General features: G+C 30.6%; 1 protein-coding gene across 1 annotated transcript in view; it reads right to left on the bottom strand.

Annotated features, from left to right (window-relative positions):
- The window catches only part of LOC106465118 (phospholipid-transporting ATPase IA-like), a gene marked incomplete at its 5' end in the record, with an annotated part of 177451 nt that overhangs the window by 118636 nt on the left and 35418 nt on the right, over nucleotides 1–23397 (bottom strand). Inside the window, 5 exons of the mRNA XM_013925316.2 lie at nucleotides 3314–3401; nucleotides 8903–8972; nucleotides 10052–10101; nucleotides 17011–17093; nucleotides 23186–23297. Coding sequence (XP_013780770.2) covers nucleotides 3314–3401; nucleotides 8903–8972; nucleotides 10052–10101; nucleotides 17011–17093; nucleotides 23186–23297 — 403 coding nt within the window. The remainder of the gene's footprint in view (nucleotides 1–3313; nucleotides 3402–8902; nucleotides 8973–10051; nucleotides 10102–17010; nucleotides 17094–23185; nucleotides 23298–23397) is intronic.

The following is a 23397-nucleotide window of genomic DNA, read 5'->3' as shown; positions in this document are numbered from 1 at the left end:
AAACGTAAAGCCTGTTACTTTTGATAAGTTTACTTATTTTGATCTTTAATATATCGGAAAATTACATTAGGAAATGGTATTTATAAGAAATTAGTACAATATTTATATTTGTTCCAGATTTGAACTTATTACTTTTTATGTTTTAGTACATTATTTTGAAATCTCCAAAAATTTGTATTGTCCATAAAATGCAAATTTTATCTATTTTTAATTTTTGTAATAATCACATACTTTCCTTATGGTTTCAAGTAATATACAAGACCCAACAATAATATTTGTAAATAAACCTAAACAATAAAAGAGTATTTTTATTTTCAACTAGGATTTCATGTTTATATATGTACATAAAAAACATTTTAATTTTGTTTCATAAACTTATTTTTATTTCAAGTTTATGTTTATGTTTCATTGCAGCTATACTTTTGTTTATTGTGCCAAATAAATCGTGAGGTTAGCAGCGTGAACTTTGTACATTTGCCGTAAACTATCATGCCTTTTGGTGGTCACTCTTCTTCAGTCCAGCACAGGCGCATTTCAACATTACTGTAGATATGATAATAAGAAATTTTTCAGTACTTGAATACCATTTCTTTGAACTTTCAAACAAGTTTATTTCAACATATGTCCATGTATGTTGTTTCACTATACAGACAAAACTAAATGCCACTACTAGCGAATATATGTAATATTTTACAGTACAGGTGGTTTGAATAACACCGCCTGACCCCTAGTTACTTGATACATCCTGTTAGAAGAGATTACCAAATGATACAGACACCATAAATTACAAAGAAAATTACTTTACAGCACTTAAAAGATTTGTCCTGGTCACATTTCTCTCATTACAGCCAAGATTTATGTTGGAATTTGAAACTTAAGCTCTTCAGTGTATTGAGACCCCAACTGTGAGAATGTCATAGCTTCCCTGTATTACTGAGACAAATGTATTTAGTCTGTTTCACAACCAACATTTGGGTTTTATTGTTGTCACTTGTATACTGAGTTTTGAACCATTGACAAGTAACAACAGAAGTGTGGGTCTTACTACAAAGAAAGGATTGCAAAAAGGAAAAATATAAAATTCTTATGTGGTACTTGTACTAGTAGTATTACATACAAATCACACAAGTTTATCATTCTAAATACTGAATCATATTATTATTATGAACTGAATATAAAATTACGCAAAATTATTGAACTTAAAACTACAAATTTAAATGGAAAATAATATAAAAAATCACAAACTCTTTCAGTTCAAAATGCTAAGCCTAATTCATGTAAAGACCTTGCACTCGCCACTTGATAACTCTTAACCCTAACAATCGTGGATCAACTTCTTTCCAAAAAAATATATCTATTTTGAGTTCATTTTTCAATACAATGACTAATATAAATAGATATACGATGCAGCACGACTTAAGCTACTACATAAAAATAATAAAAGTCACATACATCCAGAAGCAAGTTTTCTAATGCTTATAGAAAAGCACTATTGGCCAATACTAAATACAACCTCAACATAAAATGGTAGTTACTATAATAAGCACCACCCACATTCATATTGTAAAATCCAGAGAACAACGTTTCGTCACGTGCTTTCCTTATCATCCTATGATTTGTAAAACGTGAAATACAGTGATTGCAATTACATGGTACTGAAATTGATACCTTCGACTAGGATTGGCTAAAAGTTTTACAACTGAGGCTTAACACACCCAGATGTTGTTTTATACAGAAAACAGACTGGAAAAAGGTTTAGATACCAATCATAGATGACAGGACTAGTGCTGAAGTGGAAGGGAAATTTTTTTTTTTAATTTTGAAAAAAAATTTTCTTCTTAGAAGGCACTTATTTACAGTCTCAAATGTATTTTAGGATTTTTTTCATTAAATTCCTCTTTAAACTTCATTAAATAATACAATTTTGTACAAATAATTGAATGTTATGCCACTATTTACAAAAATAAAATCTGAAATCCAATAAAAGATAAGTTCTCTATATTTTTTCAATTCACAAATGTGATTTTGCCTTCACGATGCAAAGGGTGATGGGTTAATAGTGTCCTGCATATCTGAATAGCATATAACTATAATAATAATACAACAATTTATTATAACAATTATGACATCAAGTTTTCCTTTCTGGGGTTCAGAATTGTCTTTTGGTGTAGTTTAAATGTGCGGAGAAGGTATTGCTTTTGATCTTCATCCTTAGTGATAAGAAGAGTTAAATGCTTGAATCAAAGCAATACCTCTCTCTCTGACAAACTGTGATGTCATCTGGCATGATGTTGGATTGCCACCTCTTAAATCTAGAAACTGTGTGGTACATGACCCAGTTATAATGAATTCTAATATACTGTATATAATAATATAACAAACTTAGAAGATCATGCAACAGTATCATTTCCCAACCGATAAACAAAGGGTAATTAGAAAATTAACTGGAGAAGTAAACTTGTGGCAAATTTCTTCAAATTTGTGCCACCCTTAAATATTGATGCATTAAGTTCAAAATTTAGTCTAAGGTCTGTCTCCATATATGGAATGAAAAAATGCATCAGTAGCTCTCATTTATACCTTTTCATTTTTTTACCATATATACGTGGACCACCCTATTGGGCATAGCTAGTCTCAGCTGTGTTTGCCTATAATTTGGCTCCACTTTTATTGTATCTTTCTTGGATAATTCTATATTTTAATAATTTTGCTTTTCTTTAAGCATTCAAAAGCATCAAGTTAGATGTCAACACCTTACACATAAGAAAAGTTTACAATCACACTGTTTACTGCAGTACTAAGAACTTTGCAAAAACAAACTAATTCTAATATGTGACAGAACTTTATGAAATAATCCAGTAAATTCAAATTTAAATGTACATAATAAAGTGTTATAGAATTTACAAATATTAAATGACTGGACTGTTGAATATGGTTTAAGTATTTTAAATGTCTCAGAAAAAGAAAATATGAAGTTTCTAACTGCAACAAATCTGCAATGACAAGTTAAAAATATATAGCAAAAACAGCACCACTGTTGTTGCCAGTTAACTCATGTAAATCATCACAATGTCATAAATAATGGTGTCAGAACTAATCAGAAAGATTTTGCTGTTATATATTTTTAAAATGATAACTGTAAAAAAAAGTGAGATCAGTTAAATTTTCTTAAAGGTACTAAAATGTTCATGAGGATAGATATGCATGTTTTAAAAGGATGTCCTGAAAAGGTTTAATTTGTACTTTAAGTTGATAAACTCCTTTTATAAGTCTTCTCAGAATAAACATTTAATAAAACACATTACATTCATACCTTCTGTAGCAAACTCCTCAAGATGACGAAGAGTAATGTCCTTATACTGCTGATGCTGTTCACCAAGCCTTTCATATATGACTGTATCCTATCATAAAGATAAAAGTCTATTTTACACTGATGTCAGTCAATGTTCATAACATACTAGCAAAAAATATAAAATTATAATATAAATTTTCACAAAAGTATATTCTGAATTTACATTAATTTCAGTTCTACACCTTTTAATATAATAAAAATAGTAGTTACTACTTCTGCTCATCAAATTGAATTACATTATTTTGTATGTGTCTGTGTCTAATGGGTAACACACAATGCAAATAAACTGTACTAACACAAAAAATATTAAGAGTAAGACTGTATCAACACTGTTTTGTGTGAAGAACATGATGAACAAAAATAGCAGAAACAAACTTCAAATCACAGGTTTCTTGCTTCAAATATTCCTGGGTTACTGTCTTACATGCTCTTACCCCATGTATGTTATAGTTGAATAAATTAAAGAAATAACTTTTTATTCTTTTATGGAAGCAAACAACCAGGGGTGAAATTCTTCTACCCAAAAATATTGGAAATAAACTTTGGTTTCAATTAGGATAAAACATAATAAAGGATAAATTAAAATGTCTAAATAAAATCTTTGTTTTGTTTTATTTTGTTTAACGTTTCTAGAAGACTCCTTTCTTCAGCCAGAAACTAGGCTAATAAAGATCCTTAAAATGTTATAAAATACGGAGGTTCAAATTACTCATGTTTTATGTGGAACATGTTAACAAAATACTGTTTTAGAAAAAAAATATTGATCTTTTTTTTTTTTGTGAACAGTATTAAAATTTGCAAGAAACTGAAAAACTTGTCATAAAACAGGAAAATGAGGCACTTGGATCAGATATTTGATATGTGTATTTAAGAGCTGGATGAATTTGTTGGATAAAGTCAATGAAATGCTCCATTTCAACTTTGGTACATGTAACAACACCTAAAATGTCAATGTAAAAAAAATAAAGAAGTTGAAGAAAATACCACCAAATCTCCAATGAAAAAGCCTAATTTCTTGACATTGATATCATATATCAAGTGACTGACTTCAAACCACTGTACACTACAAAAATACAGACAGTCTTTCCATCCCTACAAAACCAAGGATGTCATTCTTAAAGCATAGTTCACAAGACTAAGACATTTATTCTGCAAGGGCCAAGACCTTTTCTATAAAACCACAGAGATGGCAGGTCTTTTCAAACACAAAAAAAAACACAATCATATACACACTGTATCAAATAACAATGTTATCCAACCCAAAAACAAAAGTCAAATTCATAGAATCCTCTTGATATTAACATATCAAGTATGAAGGAATAGAGGTACTGGACCTAAATTTAATTGAACATGTGTGAGACCTGCTTGGGAGAACAGACATCCTTCTCCTTCAACTGTCCAGGAGGTCAGAGTTGCAGCAGACTGTACTGCCCTACCAAGTCATCCAAAATGTTATCAGCAGTATGGGGAACAGGTGCAGAGAAGTCATAGATGTGAACCTACCAGCTACTGAAGACTCATTTTTAAAGTTTGTTCATCTTAATAACTTATTATTTCTTTGATATTTGTGCAGCCAAATATTGACATTTTTATTTCACTTTGCTTTTTTATTTGTAACTTTTTTCAACTGGTTAGGTATTGTTTGCCTATGTTTTTTCTTCAAACTTTGAAAAAACATATCAGAGCCTCACCATCCATTAATTTTTGTGAGTTGTGTACTTATAGCAACTGTATCTAACATAAGCATTAAATTGGCTGGTAAAACACTGTCAAGATTTGACTTTGTCACAATTTTAAAGAAATGTATTAATAAAATGCAAGTTGAATAATCACAGAAAGCAATATTAATTACAAAAATATTAACACTTTACATAAATTAATACCTCTCAAACAAAAAATAAAGTTGATAATTGGCTGCAGAAATCATGTGGTATCAACAATATTGGAAATTAAATATTTATTACTACAAATCAATGAATTTTTCAGTAGGTGTTGGTGGTCTTTTTGGTCAGGAGATCAGAAGATTATTTCCTACATGATCCAGTAGACTTTAAATACATGATAATATTTCAAAAATCCAAGTATATTGTCATTGAATAACAAATTTCCAGCCTGTCATATGCAATAATAAATCTCCACAAAAAAAAGCAATGTACAATCACATTTTTGATACCTCAGCATTCTGCAGTTAAGAATAACTTAAAAGATACAACTGGTATAAATTTCCTTTTAAAAAGAATGGTAATGTATTCCATTTCCCTCCAAACTAAATCAGGTCCACGGGCATTTTCTGTAAATTCATACACACAACAACCTACAAGATAATGTAAGAACTATATATTAAAACTTAAAATCTGAAATAATTATTTATCCAGAGAAATCCAACAAAATTGTGTTCTATACATCCACAGTAACTCAACAAAAGAAAATACATAAATAAAGAGTCAAATGTAAATGAAAAAAGTTATCCTAATTTTCAAAGACAACAGGTTTTCTTCATTAGGCATAAGAGCAAAAAATCAAAACAGCTGTAACAGATAAGTTTATTTTGTATATCTATGTAAAGTTACACAAGGGGTATCTGTACCAGCCATCCCTAATTTTGAACTGCTATACTAAAATGAAGGCAGCTAATTAACAGCATCCACCACCAACTCGTTAGCTAGTCTGAATGAATAGTGGTAATGGGATTTGACCATCAGTTTTATATAAAACATCAACAGTCCAATTGTTTGAAGCCATGATTTCGTGGCAACAGGATGCAAACCATGGACCCCATGATTTACAGTCTGGAACACTAACCACTAAGCCAAAACCAGCCTGAAAAATGAGATACATTATACATGTGTTTTAAGATCATGTGTTCTATTATCATAAAAAATAATTTTCCAAACATTTCTGGTCTGATGCCAATACAAATGACACACACACACATAAAAAAAGATTAATATCCTACAGCTTCCCACTTGATTTTTGATGTATTTTACTATACCACAATTATATATAACCAAGTATGAATAAAAATAAATATTAACTAGAACTATGTAATAAATTGTTATAATTTTATAAAACTAATCTTAATACATGTAGTTATAGACAACAAAACAGAATAAACTACAACTGACACTTCTTTTCAATAATAGTTCAATGCAGTCTACTGGAAAACATATGTAAATTTGTTGCTATTCACAACAGTACTGTAATTCATTTATCAACGAATCTTTTTCTTTTAGCTTTATCTTTTATACTTACTAAGTACATTATACTCATCCTGTAAAACATTTAATCCCAGACATTTTTACACATTTATTATCTTTCCATAGTTTAACATAAACTAACCAACTAATTCTTGTTACAATTGTAATTAAAGAGTTTTAATTGAAAGACTACCAGTAAAAGTTTTGAGTGTGTATCTTGGTCAGTAAAGACACTTATTATTTCCCCATTTTATCTTTGCCTACTACTTTATTTTGTTACTTTTTAAAAAAAAGTCATGGTGATCACCAGTTTCCTAAAACTGGATAAAAAAGTAGTGATACAATTTTATAGATGATAGTCATAAGTGACATTTTGGTGAAAACAGAATGATAATAAAAAGTAGCAAAAGCATTAATAATGTTGCAAGACATTGCACAAAAATTACAAAACAGTCATATACATTAAAAGTAGAAACAGGCATTCATAATAATGTAAGACCAAAGAAAAAGAAGAATACTAATATCCCAAGCAAAAGGAACAAATACAAACACTCCCTTCCAGTAACATATACAATAATAACATGACTGCTATAGTAAACAAAAAAACCACTACACCACTGGCCATAAGACAGAAAACATGGACCACTCATGAGTAGGATGAGAACATATTAATATTAGATGAACACTAATGAAAAGTAGAGTTTAATTCCAGTCTCATGATAAATTCTTCTGTTTACAGTACAATTATATGAACATACAGCTGTAAGGGATGAGACATATGTGTGTTTTAATAACCATACTATATAATGAAATGAACCACAATGCAAGTTTTAGAAGGTTTGAAACCTTTTCTTTACCCCTTTTCAGTTCATCCATGAACATTAATTTTATATTAGTCTGTGTTTTAGGAGGTTTTTTCATTGTTTACAAACACACACATATAATTATTAACACAATTTTATGTACTCTTGTAAGTAATAATTTTTTTCATCTCTAGCTTTCTTTAGCTTTGAATTTTAATGCTGATAAAAAGTAATCATTTATTGTCAAAAATTAACAATCAGTTTTTGTTAAGATTTACTTATTATTATTATCATTTAACATTTACAAACATTCTAAATACAAGTAGGGTTCAAAAATGTATAAATAAGGGTGACAAATTAATTTTAGAATGAGAAAAATTTAATAATGAAAGTGCCAAAAAGATTGAAAAAGAAAAAGTTAAAAGCTAAAAGGCTTAATTTTCTTTTATATTCCACAGTTTCTGATGCTAATGAACTTCACAGTTGTTTGAAAATAATGATCTTATAAGAAAATGAAAAAAACAACACTGCAGGTTTTGAAGATCTTGACAAATTCCTGATTATCAGTTGAATATCATTTTCTAAATAATTAATTAAGTAAGTTATTAATATATGCTTGTAAAATGACCAATTTCTACTGAAGAGGACATTTATAACAGTAGTAATAGCTTTATAACTTCTTAAACACTTGTAATGTGCTATATTTAACTCAATACCTATAGGAGGCCCATAAAAGCAACTGTTTTGATCAGCATTAGTATCTGGAAATGAAAAGATTTCAGACTGCATTTACAATCATGCAGCTGTAAACTGTTTAAAATATAACTGTTTATATGTATCTGCACCTAGAACTTCTAGAACTAAATTGTTTTGACAAACCTGAGGAAAGGACTTGTGAACATGTCCAAAATTAAATATATATATATATCGTCATGTGCAATGGGACAACGCTTTTTGTCTGTACTGTATGGTTCTTGACCCAAATTTATGTACAGCTATTTCCCATGATTTGATACTTAACCAAATTTGGGCAAATAAAACAAGTACTGTGGATTTTGTATGATCTTTAGAATACATGTACCCTAAAGTTTTCTTTCATACAGAATAAGAAACAAAAATAAATATGATGTTTAGTGACCTAAATATTTTTTTTTTTCCTTTTCATATTGAAGTGATATTGGTCACACAAGGAGTTTAACTTGTTCAAAAGGTTCCTTGAAAGTTGGAAGAAGTTTCTTTAAAAGTTAAAATTTTTTGATGAGGCAAGACTATCTTAACTAAAAACCTATTAAAAAGTAACTTCTAAAGCACAAGCAGCTTTATTAAAACAGGAATAGCAATTCCTCATCATAACCAACCTTTTTGAAGTAGTATGGTGATAATTTGTTGAATTTCTTTTTTCTTTACAAGCATGTCTTCTGAATCTTAGTTATGAAATTTTATGACACCTTTTATATGAGTTTCTGAATTCTCTAAAACCCTAAAGAAACAATATTACTGATAATTCTACTAAAAATTTCAATGAAGTCAGATTATGATTTTAAACTTACAGCTCCTTTACAGTAGAGACGGATTTTTCCACTAGGAGTTCTTACTATCACAGACATTCTTTTACGAGAGCTGAAATACACACATAATGTTTAAGAACATGATTAAATTTTCAAAGACAAAATTCAAGTAAATATTATTAAAAAAAAATTTTTGTACTTTTCAACATCAAACACAAACATGCTTAATTTAAATTATAAGTGTTAGTACAAAAAATAGTTAAAGCATAATGTATTGATTCACAGATATATCAAACTCTTCATGACATATATATTCTCTTCACCTCATAATGCAACTTGTAAGTGTAACTAATAAAACTTTCACGAAATAAATAATTTATTCCTATATATTTATGGTAATAAGCTTCCTAAAATGTTTTGTGTTCAGATTTAAAAGATTCATATGAATCTGCAAATATTTGTTTCAGCAATTACTGTATTATCAGCCTTTTAAATTACGTATATAACAATTTTCTATCTAGAAAAATAAATCCACCTCTAAAATAAAACTTATTAAAATCTACAAAAGTATCAACTTAATCAAATACACATTTAAATCAGACTTCACTTCAAATGTTGTATCAACTATATAAGGAAGGAGAAAAAGAATTCCACAAGTGCAGGTATCTAACATAAAATTGCAGATATGCAAAACACATTAAAAATTATAGTATGTAAGTTATGATGGTAATTTTGGGGTCATGTGGTAAGTGTAATCCACCAAGTCAGTAGTAAAAGAACAAACAAAACAATATTTCTGCATAATTTCGACTATTTCTCTGCTTCAGTGCTAATAGTATATTACTGCAATACTGTCCTTTTTTCCCATAGCTATGCAGGTCTCATATTTCAGTAACAATTAATGTAATAAGTTATATTACCATATACATAAAAAAATCTGTTAGTACATCACACAGTTTAGCAGTTTTATGCATTTGTCTTTGAATTACATGCTTCACTTGTTTTTTAATTTAGTCATTCATACTTTCAAACTTGGATGTAAGAAAATAACCTGTCATATGTAGTTTTTGTATGTGTGTAAATGCAAATAAATACACATTTACTTATTTTCAGTATATTTACTTTATATTTTCATCAATATTTTAAAAACTTTACACACTAACTTTTGGTCTGTTCTGGTGCATGTCTTACCTCGTAAATTCTAGCACATTCAGAATTTCATATTTCTCCTCCTTTCCCAACTGAAAAATTGTAAAATACAAAATAGATTTTGTATTAAAACCATTTTAAGATAATGATTTATATACAAAATATATGGTATAAATTAAATAATTTAAACAAATCTTGTAATAAATAAATCCTCAAAATGGAATAACATAAAGTTCAACACTACAAAATGGTGAAATAAAGAAAATATTCTACGCTATACATAAATATACATTATAATTAATAAAAGTAAACCTTTTCTACACCTTTTACATATCTGACAGTTCTTTCAAACATGCCATAAACATTGTTTTTAAAGAATGAAAAATTAGTTACATATATTCAAAAAGAAGAGCTGTTAAAGGTGACTCAACAATATCAATAAATTTGTACATTTATGTCTGTTTTGGTATATAAAAAGAAATGCTTTCTTAATTATACCAGCTTTTTCATCATGCTTTGAAATGTAAAAACCTATGAAAACACTACAGAACTTATGGAAACTAACCTATATCTATGAAACAAAATAAATATGCACAAACTGAGTGCAATACAAGAAACACTTGTAGCATCAATGATTCATGGTAATAAACTGAAGAAAGCAAACACCATACACATTCACAAGAAAAGTTTCAGATAAAAAAATCATTAACTATTAAAAATTGTTTTACTGAACTTGTAACATGAAACTACATTCGTTTATCCCAAGTAGTTCTAAGTTCATAACTGTATACATCTATTTATAACTAAATTTTATTGTTTTATTGCCCTTGGAACCATGTTTAACTACTTTCTGTGCCATTATAAGTTGTAAATCACTCGGGGAACGTGTAGCTCACATTACGGTATCAAATTACGTTACCCACGAATTCCTCACATGCGTGCCTTGTGAACAATTTTAATTGTGTTATTATTATTATTATTATTATTACGTATTTTACTAATCTAGTCTTAAATAACTTAAAAAGATCCATATTTGTAGATTTTAGTTACTTTTATAATAATAATTAAGGAATAAATATGAAAAACAAGAAATAAAGTACTTACCCAATCTTCTTTTTTCTTGCACTTGATTGTCAAGGACAGTTAAGCCTGATTTTTTATAGTAATGCACTTAATAATTTTTATTTAATTAAATAATGCAACAAAGAATATAGACTAATAAAATGCAAAAAGGGGACAAATTTGCCTAACTTAAAATTTTTCTAGCTTTCTAACTGTGTGACAAGAACCATTACAAATTCATCCAAGCTAGTTGTTAACTTTCCCAAGGTAATGTATAATGAAATGTAAGAGAGAACTATCAAATAATTGTGAAAAAGAGGATATGACAGGTAGGTGTGACAGGAGAGGCCTGATTTTCTAATCCATAGCTCTGTAACTAAACAAAATTGAAGAATAAAAAAATTAGAGTAAAGTATCTTCAACAGTCAACAGCAAAAAAAGAAGATTTAGGTATGTACTTTACTTATTGTTATAAAAGTAATTAAACTGTATATAAACTGGTATATAAATTAGAGAAGAAGGAAGACCTAGAGAGTAAATGTCACAAAGAATTTGTTTTAATATTTCCTTATAAAACAAAGAGCTTAAAACTTATACAGTACTAAAAATTGGCTTATTAGCTAGATTTTGATGCTTAATATATTTGTATACCATGAAAATAAAGTAGTTTAATTAAATTTTGAATGTAACTCTAAAAATTAGTGACATGCAAACTTTGATCTGCTCATGGCAAGTGTTAAGTAAGAGTAATTACCAAATGATTCTGGTCAAGATGTTATTAGTTAGACTTTAAGGAGATTATCACATTATACTTTTACCACTTTTACTGGACATAAATATTTTAATGATTGTCACTTTGTTTGATTATTCATCAAATTAATGTATCAGGCCTTATAGTTGCTCCTTACCCTTACTCTGCTCTTCAAATGAGACCACAGATTCACTTGATAGAAAAGTAGCACTATTATGTCAATACAAATTAACTTTTATTGTCCAGTTTTCTACACAAAACCCAAGATACATTATCAGTCCACTAACAGCCCCTTTGGACTGTTTGGCAGGAGCTGTTTACGGTCCTCATACATTTTTCAAACACGAAAGACTGATGTCATGATATAAGAAGCATTTTAAACCCTCAATCAGTGTTAACTGATCAACTAGTAATAGTAATAATATGCAAATACATGGGTTTCTTGAAATTAGTTCATGAAACACAGGACACTATTTTATAAAGTTCTGTTTCTTTCTATTTCACTGCAATGTAGCTACTACAGAATAGAAGTAAGCCAGTCTGATAAACAGAAAATAATTTTGGATTTAATTTCACTACTTTCCAGAACTTGTAGAAAAAAATAAAAAGGATAATGAATACTTTAAACATTCAAACTGTGTTCAAGATACCAACTAACTTCTGCAATATCTTAACTAAAACTAAGTTGCAGCTTTTGACTTCTCTACAAAAAACACTGTCTATAATGTATCGTGTGAATGTAAAAATAGCACAATGGAGAGACCAAATACCCTTTTAACATCCAAATGAATGAAAACCAGAGAGGCATCATAAAAGAGATACTTCAGCTATTGTATTACACCCCACAGAAAAATAAACACAACACTGACCTTAAGAATATGAAAATGATTGCCAAGGACTGTGATGCTAAAAAAAAGAAAAAATCTAGAAGCCACTGGAATAGCAGTGAATGAATATGGTTCTCCTACAGATATTAGCCAAAATCATGGATTCTCTCTTCACATTTGTTAGCTACCTTTGATTAAAGGAATGAAGCCATTGCATTTACTCTGGTGCTGTAAGAAAACTAACCTAACATTCTTCTTTGTCTCTCTTTCATTTTATTTACGTTATTTATTTTTACTTTTGATCATGTCTTTCTAACATTCTGTTAATGAGTCACAATAACAATATGACTTGCAACACTTTAACTAGTACTATTATTTCATTTTAGCTTATTAGGCTTCAGACTTATTGTAAAGATAAAGAGGGCACATTCTTGTTTTTGTTGTTGCTTACTAAACATTTTTAATGAAGATGACAAACAATTTCGGATTTTTTTATTCTAATCAACAGTATCTGAAGTTGTTTGTTGTCTTCATTTAAAATTGTTTCCATCCTTCAGTCAACACTAAAAACTTAAAAAAAATAAAATAAAATGCTTACCTGTAGAAGACTCAGGTAATTAAGCTGAAAGCTTGTGTACTAAAAACTAAACAAACACTAAATAACATAGTGATAGTCCAAATAAATTACTTGATACAAAAGACTTTGCTTTATTTGTTCATTTGCATGTGCTTTTCTTTCCTTTGCTGTTAAAGTTTGAAACAATTCTCTGCAGTACCAATACTGATTGCCAGGTTGATTTTTAGTTTAGCTCTAAGTACATAGCTAGCTCTGATCAGAAGTTAATATTAACTTGCTGGATATGCATTTTGTGGATACTTTTAAAATTATCTGTAAGACATCAGTGTACCTTAATACCACATACATATACACACTCAAGTGTTGAAGTTATGTTGATCTTACCAAGAAAAAATTAAACTATAATAAAAAAGAAAAAGTGACGAACATTTGTTCAGTGCACATAGTATACCTCAGATTGTCAGCAGCTTGTGAGCTGTTGACACTGTAGGTTCTTAAGCAATCTCCATGCACTATTTCCACAAATTAAAACTGTTTGAATAATGCAAACTATTATGCAAATACTTCATTGTGAAATTTTACCAGACAGCTTAAATAGTAAGGGTCACAAGTTACTTTCACCTTTCAAATGTTTTTGAAATCCTACTGATCATATCCAGTCACACACATATTGTTGGTGTTCCAGGCAGCATGTCTACTAACATTAGCTGTCCAAATTCTTGTAGGTCAAAAAGTAAAGGTTGCTACTCCTTTTAAGCCCTTAATTTCTCAATCAATCGACTATCTTAAACACTGAAAGCTGTCTCTCAAACTGATGTTCTTTCACCATCTTGATGTACACTCTCAACTGCTTTTTCCATCTGCTGAGATGCCAACTCATGTATCAATTAAGGCAGACTGCAACCACTTCATGCATTTTTACAGACATTCTAGCAACTTTGCAGCTGGTGGAAGGAATGCTATGCATGTGATCAACTTTGAGCATAACTTCACATATGAATGTTAACATAAGCCAATGGACTACTACTCTATTATGTAATACCACTGATATACCATAATAACATATAGCAAGTGATCATCCCAATAAGTTCAATCCAAGCTCACACACTTACAAAGCCTACACTGTACAGTATAGACAAGTTGCTCAGTCAAACCATCAGACTGACTACAACTGTATCTTACACAACAGCCAAATGTTAAAAGTTTTCTCCTTGATCAGTGTGGAGCTTAACTGTTTGAGCCAATGTAATGGAGTGTGAATATACTTTAACTCATTTAGTAAATTAACTGATTTTTACCAGTATATATATAGATAATCATGTTCAGTTTCAGAGAGGAGTCTTGTGATATCCAAAGCTATTATCTGGAATGAAGACCCTACTACAGAAGGTTGAGTATGTTATATTAAAACAATTTTGAATATTCAAGTCAGCAAATCAAGAGATAACCACAGCTCATATAAAGTCATAATGGAACAAACTGTATAAGGACTACATTTTGACACTATTTGGTATTTCCTGGCTAATGTGGTACTACTGAAACTGATCACTTTAACAAAAGTTATGTTACAGATTTTTCTGATGCAAAGTCTTCATGCACTCACAACATAATGATATTCTCAGATCAGAAGTATCTTTCTACTTCATGACACTGAGAAACAAAGAAATATGGATCAACTTAAGGCACCAGAACCATCCAGAAAGAGACTTGCAACAAGTCACATCTAAGCCATAGTAGACAATGTGTGTCACCTCGTAACAGGCAAGAATCCACGAATACAAAAGTCAATATCAAAAGTTATCTATGCACTCCAGGCAACAGAGTGCAACATAATGAAGAAAGATCTACATGTATGGAAATAAGGCCAAGAGAATATGGATTCACTAAGATAAAGCTTCCAGTCATACCTCTCTTCAATTGTTGCATACTTCAAGCAGCTGGAGAAGAAATGGCCAATTGTGCTATTGCATACAAAGACATAACAATGAAGTCACTGGATACAGCAACTATTGTATTCTGTGTGATTGGACTATTCAAAACAAGCACTGGGAAAACACCAATTTTGTGCAGTAGAAGGATTATGGTAAGCACAAAAGGAGTGGTGTGCTCTGGACATGACAGCTTCACTATGAGCCTTTTGGAATGGAAACTATGCTACAGGGCTATTGTCAAGATGCATGGTTGTCATATAGAGTACAAATGGTCAGGGTACCTCTAATTTCAAACAACTGTCAGAGGTTACATGCTTCTATGTTCATTCATCTGTGATAGATGCATAACAAGTATCACCTAGGTTAGGTCTGAGTGCATCAACTGCTCTTCTCAAAGCTTTTCTTTCATTGTATTCAGCATCTATCCATCAGTGAAATCTTCAATGTTTGCATGGTTTCTTGTGATGTCTGTCTAAGACTTTAGTTTTTGTGGTAGCATTATGTCCATTAGTCAGACATTCTACTACAGAAGAACTATAATCTGTTGTACAGTGAAATTGTACTCCTGCAATTATGTGATCCAATATGTAACCACAATTTCTGGTTCTCAAAAGTTCATCAACCATTTCAACAATGTATGATCTACTCAGCAAAAATTCTAAGCCATACAAAACAGTAGCAAAGAAACTTAACAAATACTACAAAAACAGTTTTTTTCTTAAATAATTGAGGAAAATTGTATATTTCACAAATATTTCATTTATTCTACTGTGGTTTCACAAGTTTTCTTCTTTCTACAGTAAAAAATTCGTCAACCATTTCAACAATGCATGATCTACTCAGCAAAAATTCTAAGGCATACAAAACAGTAGCAAAGATACTTAACAAATACTACAAAAACAGTTTTCTTCTTAAATAATTGAGGAAAATTGTATATTTCACAAATATTTCATTTATTCTACTGTGGTTTCACCAGTACAGGCATCACCGAGTTTTCTTCTTTCTACTTTTGACTCTTTCAAGCTAGAAATAAACCTGCCTGAAAATACTAAAACTGTGTTCCCAATGCATTTTCTCTTTGCAAATTAAAAAATTGGATTCTAAAAACCCAAAAACATCTTTCTTCCCTGTAACATTCATGTAGAAGTCCTCTATACACAAGTTAAAACACCATGCAACTATCCTATGAAACATTAAACATTTCCCATGACTGGACCTTGTCACTCCTAAGGATAAATTTAGCATACAATTTCAATTCGTTTTAGAATTCCAATTTAAAACTTAAAATTATTTGTAGGTATAAAATATATATATTACAGGAGAGTAAAGTATGTAATATTTATGTATGCTTCAATAATTATATTGTGTAACCCAGGCAGACTAGAGATCAAATGCCTGTAAGAAAAATTATTGTATATTTACTTTATCCACTTTTCAAAACCAAATGTAACAGTTGCATTTAGCAATATGTTGTGTTATTTATAGTCTTTGTACATATTTCATCAAACTTCCATAAAAGGAAAGTAAAGAAACTGATTTCACTTGCTTCTTCAGTGTCGTATCACTGGCTTCCACATCTACATGCTATGTTGTGCTTTCCTCTTATTCATGGAGTCTGGCTATATAAATAATGTATGACAGTTTTTTGTTCACTTACTTGATACAGAAGTTTTATCATCCTAATTTAATGGAACACAAAAAAACATACGATTAAAAGACAGCAATATGCAGTATGATAAACACATAACTCTGACCAATGAACTTCTCACCTTTTTTGTTAAAGTATTTCTATTAGAACTACAATACCAAATTATTCTTTTGGAGACTTGTATAAGTATATATATAATACTTACTGTATTAACAATTATATATTCAGGTGTCCTTGTGGTAAAGACAAAACCCAAGTCACTGGCTGCTCTAACTAGTGCACTTTCATCTAATGGTTGAAAAAAAACACAATGTTACTTTCTGTAATGCATCTTTCTCAACCAAAGTTTTTGTCTTATATTTTTTGGTATACATGTTCTACATATAGCTCCATGTGCAATGTGTTATAACAAATACCTTTTTTCCTATTACTGATACTTAAAAATCTCTCTACAGCAAGTAAACCATATGAATTTGTACAATACGTTTCACCTAAAAGAAATTCAAATATATTTATTTTTTATTATTGTTGTGTCTTAATCATCATTCTTTAAAATTGTTCATATAACATAACAAGCACTAAAGATACTGAATCAAAAAGCAACAGATCCACATATTTATGGAGAAACAATATTTATTAAGCAGCAATGCTCCAAAATGAAGAGAGCTGCTATGGTGTGGTCCTTGAGTATCACCCACATCACATGTGAAATGAGCTTTCACAAATGAATTTTTCTTCTTCTTGAATTTTGATCCAAGTTAATTTTTATTTATTATTCCTATTTTTAATTTTTTATAATTAAAATGAATTTCAAACAGGTACTCACCTCTGAAATATTAAAAGCTTTCCCTTATTGAGTTTGCTCTCAAACTGCCAACAAGCTTGTCATTTTAGATTCTGAATGTCCTTCACATAATGCAGAGTATGTTTCGACCTATCCATAGTTTTCAATTTTTCTAATTACATGTGACTTTTTGCACATGCATCAGGAGGATGTACATAAGTTCTTCTTATCTACCATAATCCAAGTTTTTTAGTTGCAGTTGTGATGGAAAATCACATACATTCTAGTTACTAGGAGGTTGGTAGTAATGTATTGTATCTGTTAAAAATTTATTTTATTTATAAAAATGTAAAATTCTTATCAGGTAGACATGCCTCTGAAATATTAAAAGTCAGAATACCCATAATGATAGTCCTAAAGACCACTTGTTCACCAAAAACTGGTTCTTTGGCAGGAAGATAACAACCTAGACAACAATAAATGAAATGTGGTCAAGCAGAGTTTGAGTAGAATCCACGAACCAGAGTGAAAGTCAATGAACTGGATTCATGGAAGAACCAAGTGGAGCAGATAAGTGTCATAAGAAACTGGACCAAAAAGAGGACAATCAGAACGAAAAGCATCCATCTATGTCAGGTTTTTAGGTATATGTATTGGCCGGATTCTTTACAGTAGGTGTCTGTGACTTTTTGGTGACAAATTTCAACAATTAACAAACAGCACACAGTCCACTTGATTTAAAATAATATATTAAAACAAGCCAAAAGTATGTACAAATTTTCATCACACAATTATTAACCACAGTTGTATCCAGAGCTTTAAATAAAGGTTTCTTTTTGTCAAAGTCCACACAGGCTGGTTCAGATACTTTAGAACAAGATGAACTATTCTTCTCTGCTCTTTTATTACAATACAATCGGTGATCATTTCACTTACGTTACACTGTTGGTTACTACAGTTGTATCAAAAACTTTAAATAATTCTCTCTTTTTCATCAAAGTCAAAGGTTGGTTCAGTTATTTCAGAACACAATTGACAAGACAAATTATTTCTTCTCTACTCTGTTATTACAATATTATCTGTGATAATTCACTTTAGAAATCTTCACTATGCACGCTTTATGACTAAACTCACAATCAAACAGTCTAGATCTATCTCTCTATCTAACTAAATTTGTTTAACTCAAACTAAATTTTGTATGTGTATTTATAGCCTGACTGAGGCCTAGAACTTTCCACACACTACAAGATATTACAATGCAATAATACTCAATTAAAACAATGATAAAAGGTAACATAACACAATAATAAAACTATCATCAATTTACAACAGGTGAACTACACAATGTACAGTTCATACACAGTTACATAAACAAACCTGCAATAAACTATTGCTTCTAAAAATAAGTAAATTTAACACTCCTGCTATACTTAAACCTTCTAAATCATAACACTTGCATTAAACTTAAACAGTCATGTATATCCAACAATCTAAAAAGGTACACCATTGCCCTAGACAAAACTTAATAATAAATCAAGGAGGATGGGCCATATGTATGTACCTGGTTCTTAGGTTTAATCATATAATGTGTACTAACAATCAGAGTACAATACATTATCATATACCTATTCTAACGATTCCCAGAAGAGAAACCTAGTAGTAACAAATGACAGAGCATGCTCCTGGGGCTAAAGCCCCATTCACTTCATCTGAAAATCTTAGCCAAGTCACTGGGCACCCAGAGAGGTTCAAAAAGACCCAGGTAGACCTAAGGATAAGCTCAATAAATCTTGGACAAAGCAGTGGGAACATTAAATAAGGTTAAGAAAAGTTAAAGATAAAACTGTAAGGTGTTGCCCATTTTCAAATGCTACTGAAGTATGTGCATGCAGAAATGGAAAAGGTACCCTTCAAGGCATCATCAATTACCAGATGGCATCACCCTTTCATGGAGAACCAATGTAGGAGGAAAAATTTATCCAAGACACTCGAAGAGGTATTTGTAACATACAAAAATCCCAACTCAACAAATCCATTTAATCACACTATCATATTATACAGGAGAGATTAAGATTTTTTTTGAAAACATAATGATTCCTTAACCCCAGACATTTCTTTAAGTGCTAAAAAAAGGGGGTGGTTGGGGAGTATATATACCTGGATGGCCATGCACAGCAGAGTTGTGGATCCAAATGGGTAACTAAGCAGATAACAGCAAACTCACCTATGGATTACAACTAAGCATGAACAATTTTAGCAGCTCTTTTGATAGAAGCTGTCACATAACAAATATCAGAACATATTCTGCCTGATGTTAACAATAAGGAAAATATGGTTTGATATAAAGATGAGAGATTGAACAAGTTGCAAAGGGTTCAAAAGAGGGACAAGCCAAGAAACATAACATTAAATCCAAGTCCTGCTTAGAATAATGTCGAAGAACTTGGGATTGTTGAAAACAAAGGCAGGAAAGAAATCTTTGAACAGTGGAGGAAAAAAAAATTGATGGCTTCTATGACATCTGAAGATGGCAGATAAGGTAGCTCTATAACCACTATGGATGATGCTGAAAAGCAACAACCATGAAACAAATATATAAAGAAAGAAGCAATTTGTTCAGAAAATCGTAATAAACAAGATATGTTCAATGCACTAATTCCATAAGCTAGCCCAACAATATTGATTGACAGCCAGAAAAAAACATAAGCAACAGTGGCTTGCATTCAAGTCACCCTGGGAGAGAATCTGACTTATTATGCAAAGAACCAAACAGCCAGCCATGAAGTTGTAAACATTGAATATTGCTATGAAAAATGGATGTATGAGGATGCTGTAGATGTTCCTCTGGTGGTAACAGAACTGGTTTCTCAAGAAAAAGTCAATATAATAGAAGAAACCACGTATAGGCTATCCAAGGTGGAGTGATTATAAGAACCCTGAACTTTAAGTATATATTCTTGCTTAGTACTCCTGAGGGTACATAAGGAAGAGGTTCTCCTATGTATAACTCTGGACATCTACTGGATATGGAAACAGAGACCATTGGAGTGTAAGAACATGGTTGAATAACACAGCAAAGGTATTAATCACCAAACAACTAGTCTTTCACATAGCTTCTGAAGAGCAAAAGAATAAAGAATACATTCCTTGGGAAGAAGCCAACAAACTAAAGAAAGAAGTGCATGTGTGCACACCCAAAGGGAATGACTTTGTGAAAATAAGCCATCATCCCAAAAGCAGAAAGGATGTCTTTGGTAGTAGACATGAAAGACAGAAAAGTATGAACAGGAGACTCAAGGCTTGCAATACTATAGGAGACAGCTGAAATGTACCTAGAACTGTCTTGATTCAAAACAGCAAGTTTACCAAATACTGTGTTGGTACTAAATGGAAATTGGAGCTGTGGATGATCCACCCAAGAGGTATAGCCAACTGTGTAAAAGGCTGAATGGACAAAAGAATCATAATAAGCCAATCATTCAAGTAAAACTAGACTATGTGACAGCAAATGTATGGCAACAAAGCCAAGCTAAATAAACTATACTTAATGGCAAAAAGAAAAACATGACAGGATCATAGATGAATAGTGATAAAAAGAAAAGCATACCATATATCTACCATCATCATCCAATAGCCACAAAAAAAGAAAATTTTGTAAAAACCTCGTATTCCATTCTAAAATGAGGTATTTCCACTAAAGATGAAATGAAACAGGTCTCCAATATTTTGATTTCTTCAGAATCACAAAGAGAAGGGAGTAAAAACTTATAGAAGTGGGAAAACAATTTGACTACTCCTTTCTGAAGGTAATTTGACACTTCCTGCTTCAAAATTTGTATGTAACTGAATTGGAAGGAAAAGGAAAAAAACACTAAGTCAAGACTGAAGGATTTGTCAAACCCTAAAAAAACAAGAGGAACCAGTGACCTGAGATGACACCCAACAGTCCAAATGAGAGCTTCATCTGTAAGAGAAAAGCAACTGAATGGGTCAAGAAAAACCACCATGCTTATGTCTACATTTTGCCACATGCTAGGATCAAAACGAATCAGTTTAGAAGCTGACATTAACTGAGAAGTAGATGAAGGACGCAAGGCCGGAGGACATACATTAGTTATTGGTTATCCCAAAAATAATGACTACCAAAAGTAAGAATTGAAAATGCTACAGCCATAATTAGCTCTTGTTGACATGCTTCTACTGAAGAGGTGACTGTGGTTGATGAAAAAAGTCTGCAAAGGCAAACTATGCAGGGAAGAAGCTAATCTGAGGTCAGCTGAGGAGTTATAGGTGGGGAGATGAGCACTTTGGAACACAACATAATAAGCTAAGGTGTTAACTGAACATAATAGCCACGTGGTAATATAAACTACATCAGTGGTAACCACAGCTAAGGTTTGGTTTGGTTTGAATTTTGTACATTTGCTGTTATGTTAAACTTATATTAAAGTTTTTCTTCATTACCCATTCAAGCCGTCTCCAGCCATTATTAGTCTCAAAGTGGGTTCCTCGTCATCGAATTTAAGTTTGACTGATTTAAAAGTATAAATATAAACTGATATTATGCCAACTACAATACTAACTTTAAGAAAAAAAAACACTGAAGCTACTTTAAAAAATATTTAATTCCTAATGTGATGTTTAAAAAATTACTCAATTCCTAGTGTGATAGTAAATCAAACATTTAGGGCTAATATTAAATAACTCATATTTTTCTTCATGCATTTTAGTAATAAGTTAAACTGGCTTTCCAATTAATCCTATTAAATACCATAAGGCAGAACAATATTTAGTTCCTCTGAATGTGATATTTAGTGAAATACTTGTTTATAACAGTAGAAAACACCAAATTACACAGTAATTTTACAATATTACAAAAGTTGAATCCAACTTATCATTTTATTAGTTACTTTTGTAGTTAAAGGATACTTCTTAATATATATACTATACCATGCTCAAAATTTTCAAAAAAGTATGCAGATATGAAATTAAAATGTGAAGCTTGTAAAATTACTAGCCTCTTCCTGCCCAACTTTTATATTTTTGAGAATGTTACTTTTGATTGGTCATCACAGAAACCTAATGAATTGAACATACTGTACAGAGAAAGAAAATTGTTCAAGTAAAATTCATACTTTTAAGTTACACAGAAAATAGTAAAGTAAGATGCATCTACAAATTCTAAAATCAAATAAATAATGGTATGACCAGCAGGCAACTAAAAGTATCAATTATAAAATTTAAATCTAGAATGCTTATACTCTAAATACCTTACTTTAAGGGTCTGTACAGCAAAAAAATCAAGCAAATAATAAACTGTGTACCGCACAATTAACAATAATTTTATAAGCACCCTAATTATTTGTAGTGTACTCCATTTAATTATGAATACTCATAACAGCAATTTTTAAATGGTTTGTAGTTCTTTAAGTAAACTAAAACTGCTTTAATCACTTCCAATTTCTTTAATATTTTACTTTCCTAATTACAGCTTCATAAACATTATTTCAAACAACTCAAGTATTACCAATTTCACAGGTAAGATCCTCAGTTATATTAAAGTATTTTCTCAAACAGAAAACTTTATTTTAGTTACCAGGAGATGCTGCTTGGTAGTGTATAGTTTCCATATCTGGATCATATTCAGGTACTGCTGTATGACATACTGCCAACAATCTTACGAACTCCATCAACATTGATGATAATATCTGCAATAGAAAAACACAAGTATTTTAAATAACTGCTTATTTTGTCTTACAATTTGGTTATGACATCTACTAAAATTGTGTTTTTAAGAACATGTTTAAA

Source organism: Limulus polyphemus, unplaced genomic scaffold, assembly GCF_000517525.1.
Source record: "Limulus polyphemus unplaced genomic scaffold, Limulus_polyphemus-2.1.2 Scaffold1842, whole genome shotgun sequence".
In the NCBI taxonomy this organism is placed as follows: domain Eukaryota; kingdom Metazoa; phylum Arthropoda; class Merostomata; order Xiphosura; family Limulidae; genus Limulus; species Limulus polyphemus.
Note: the sequence above shows the minus strand (reverse complement) of the source record. Positions and strands in the feature narration are given on the sequence as shown.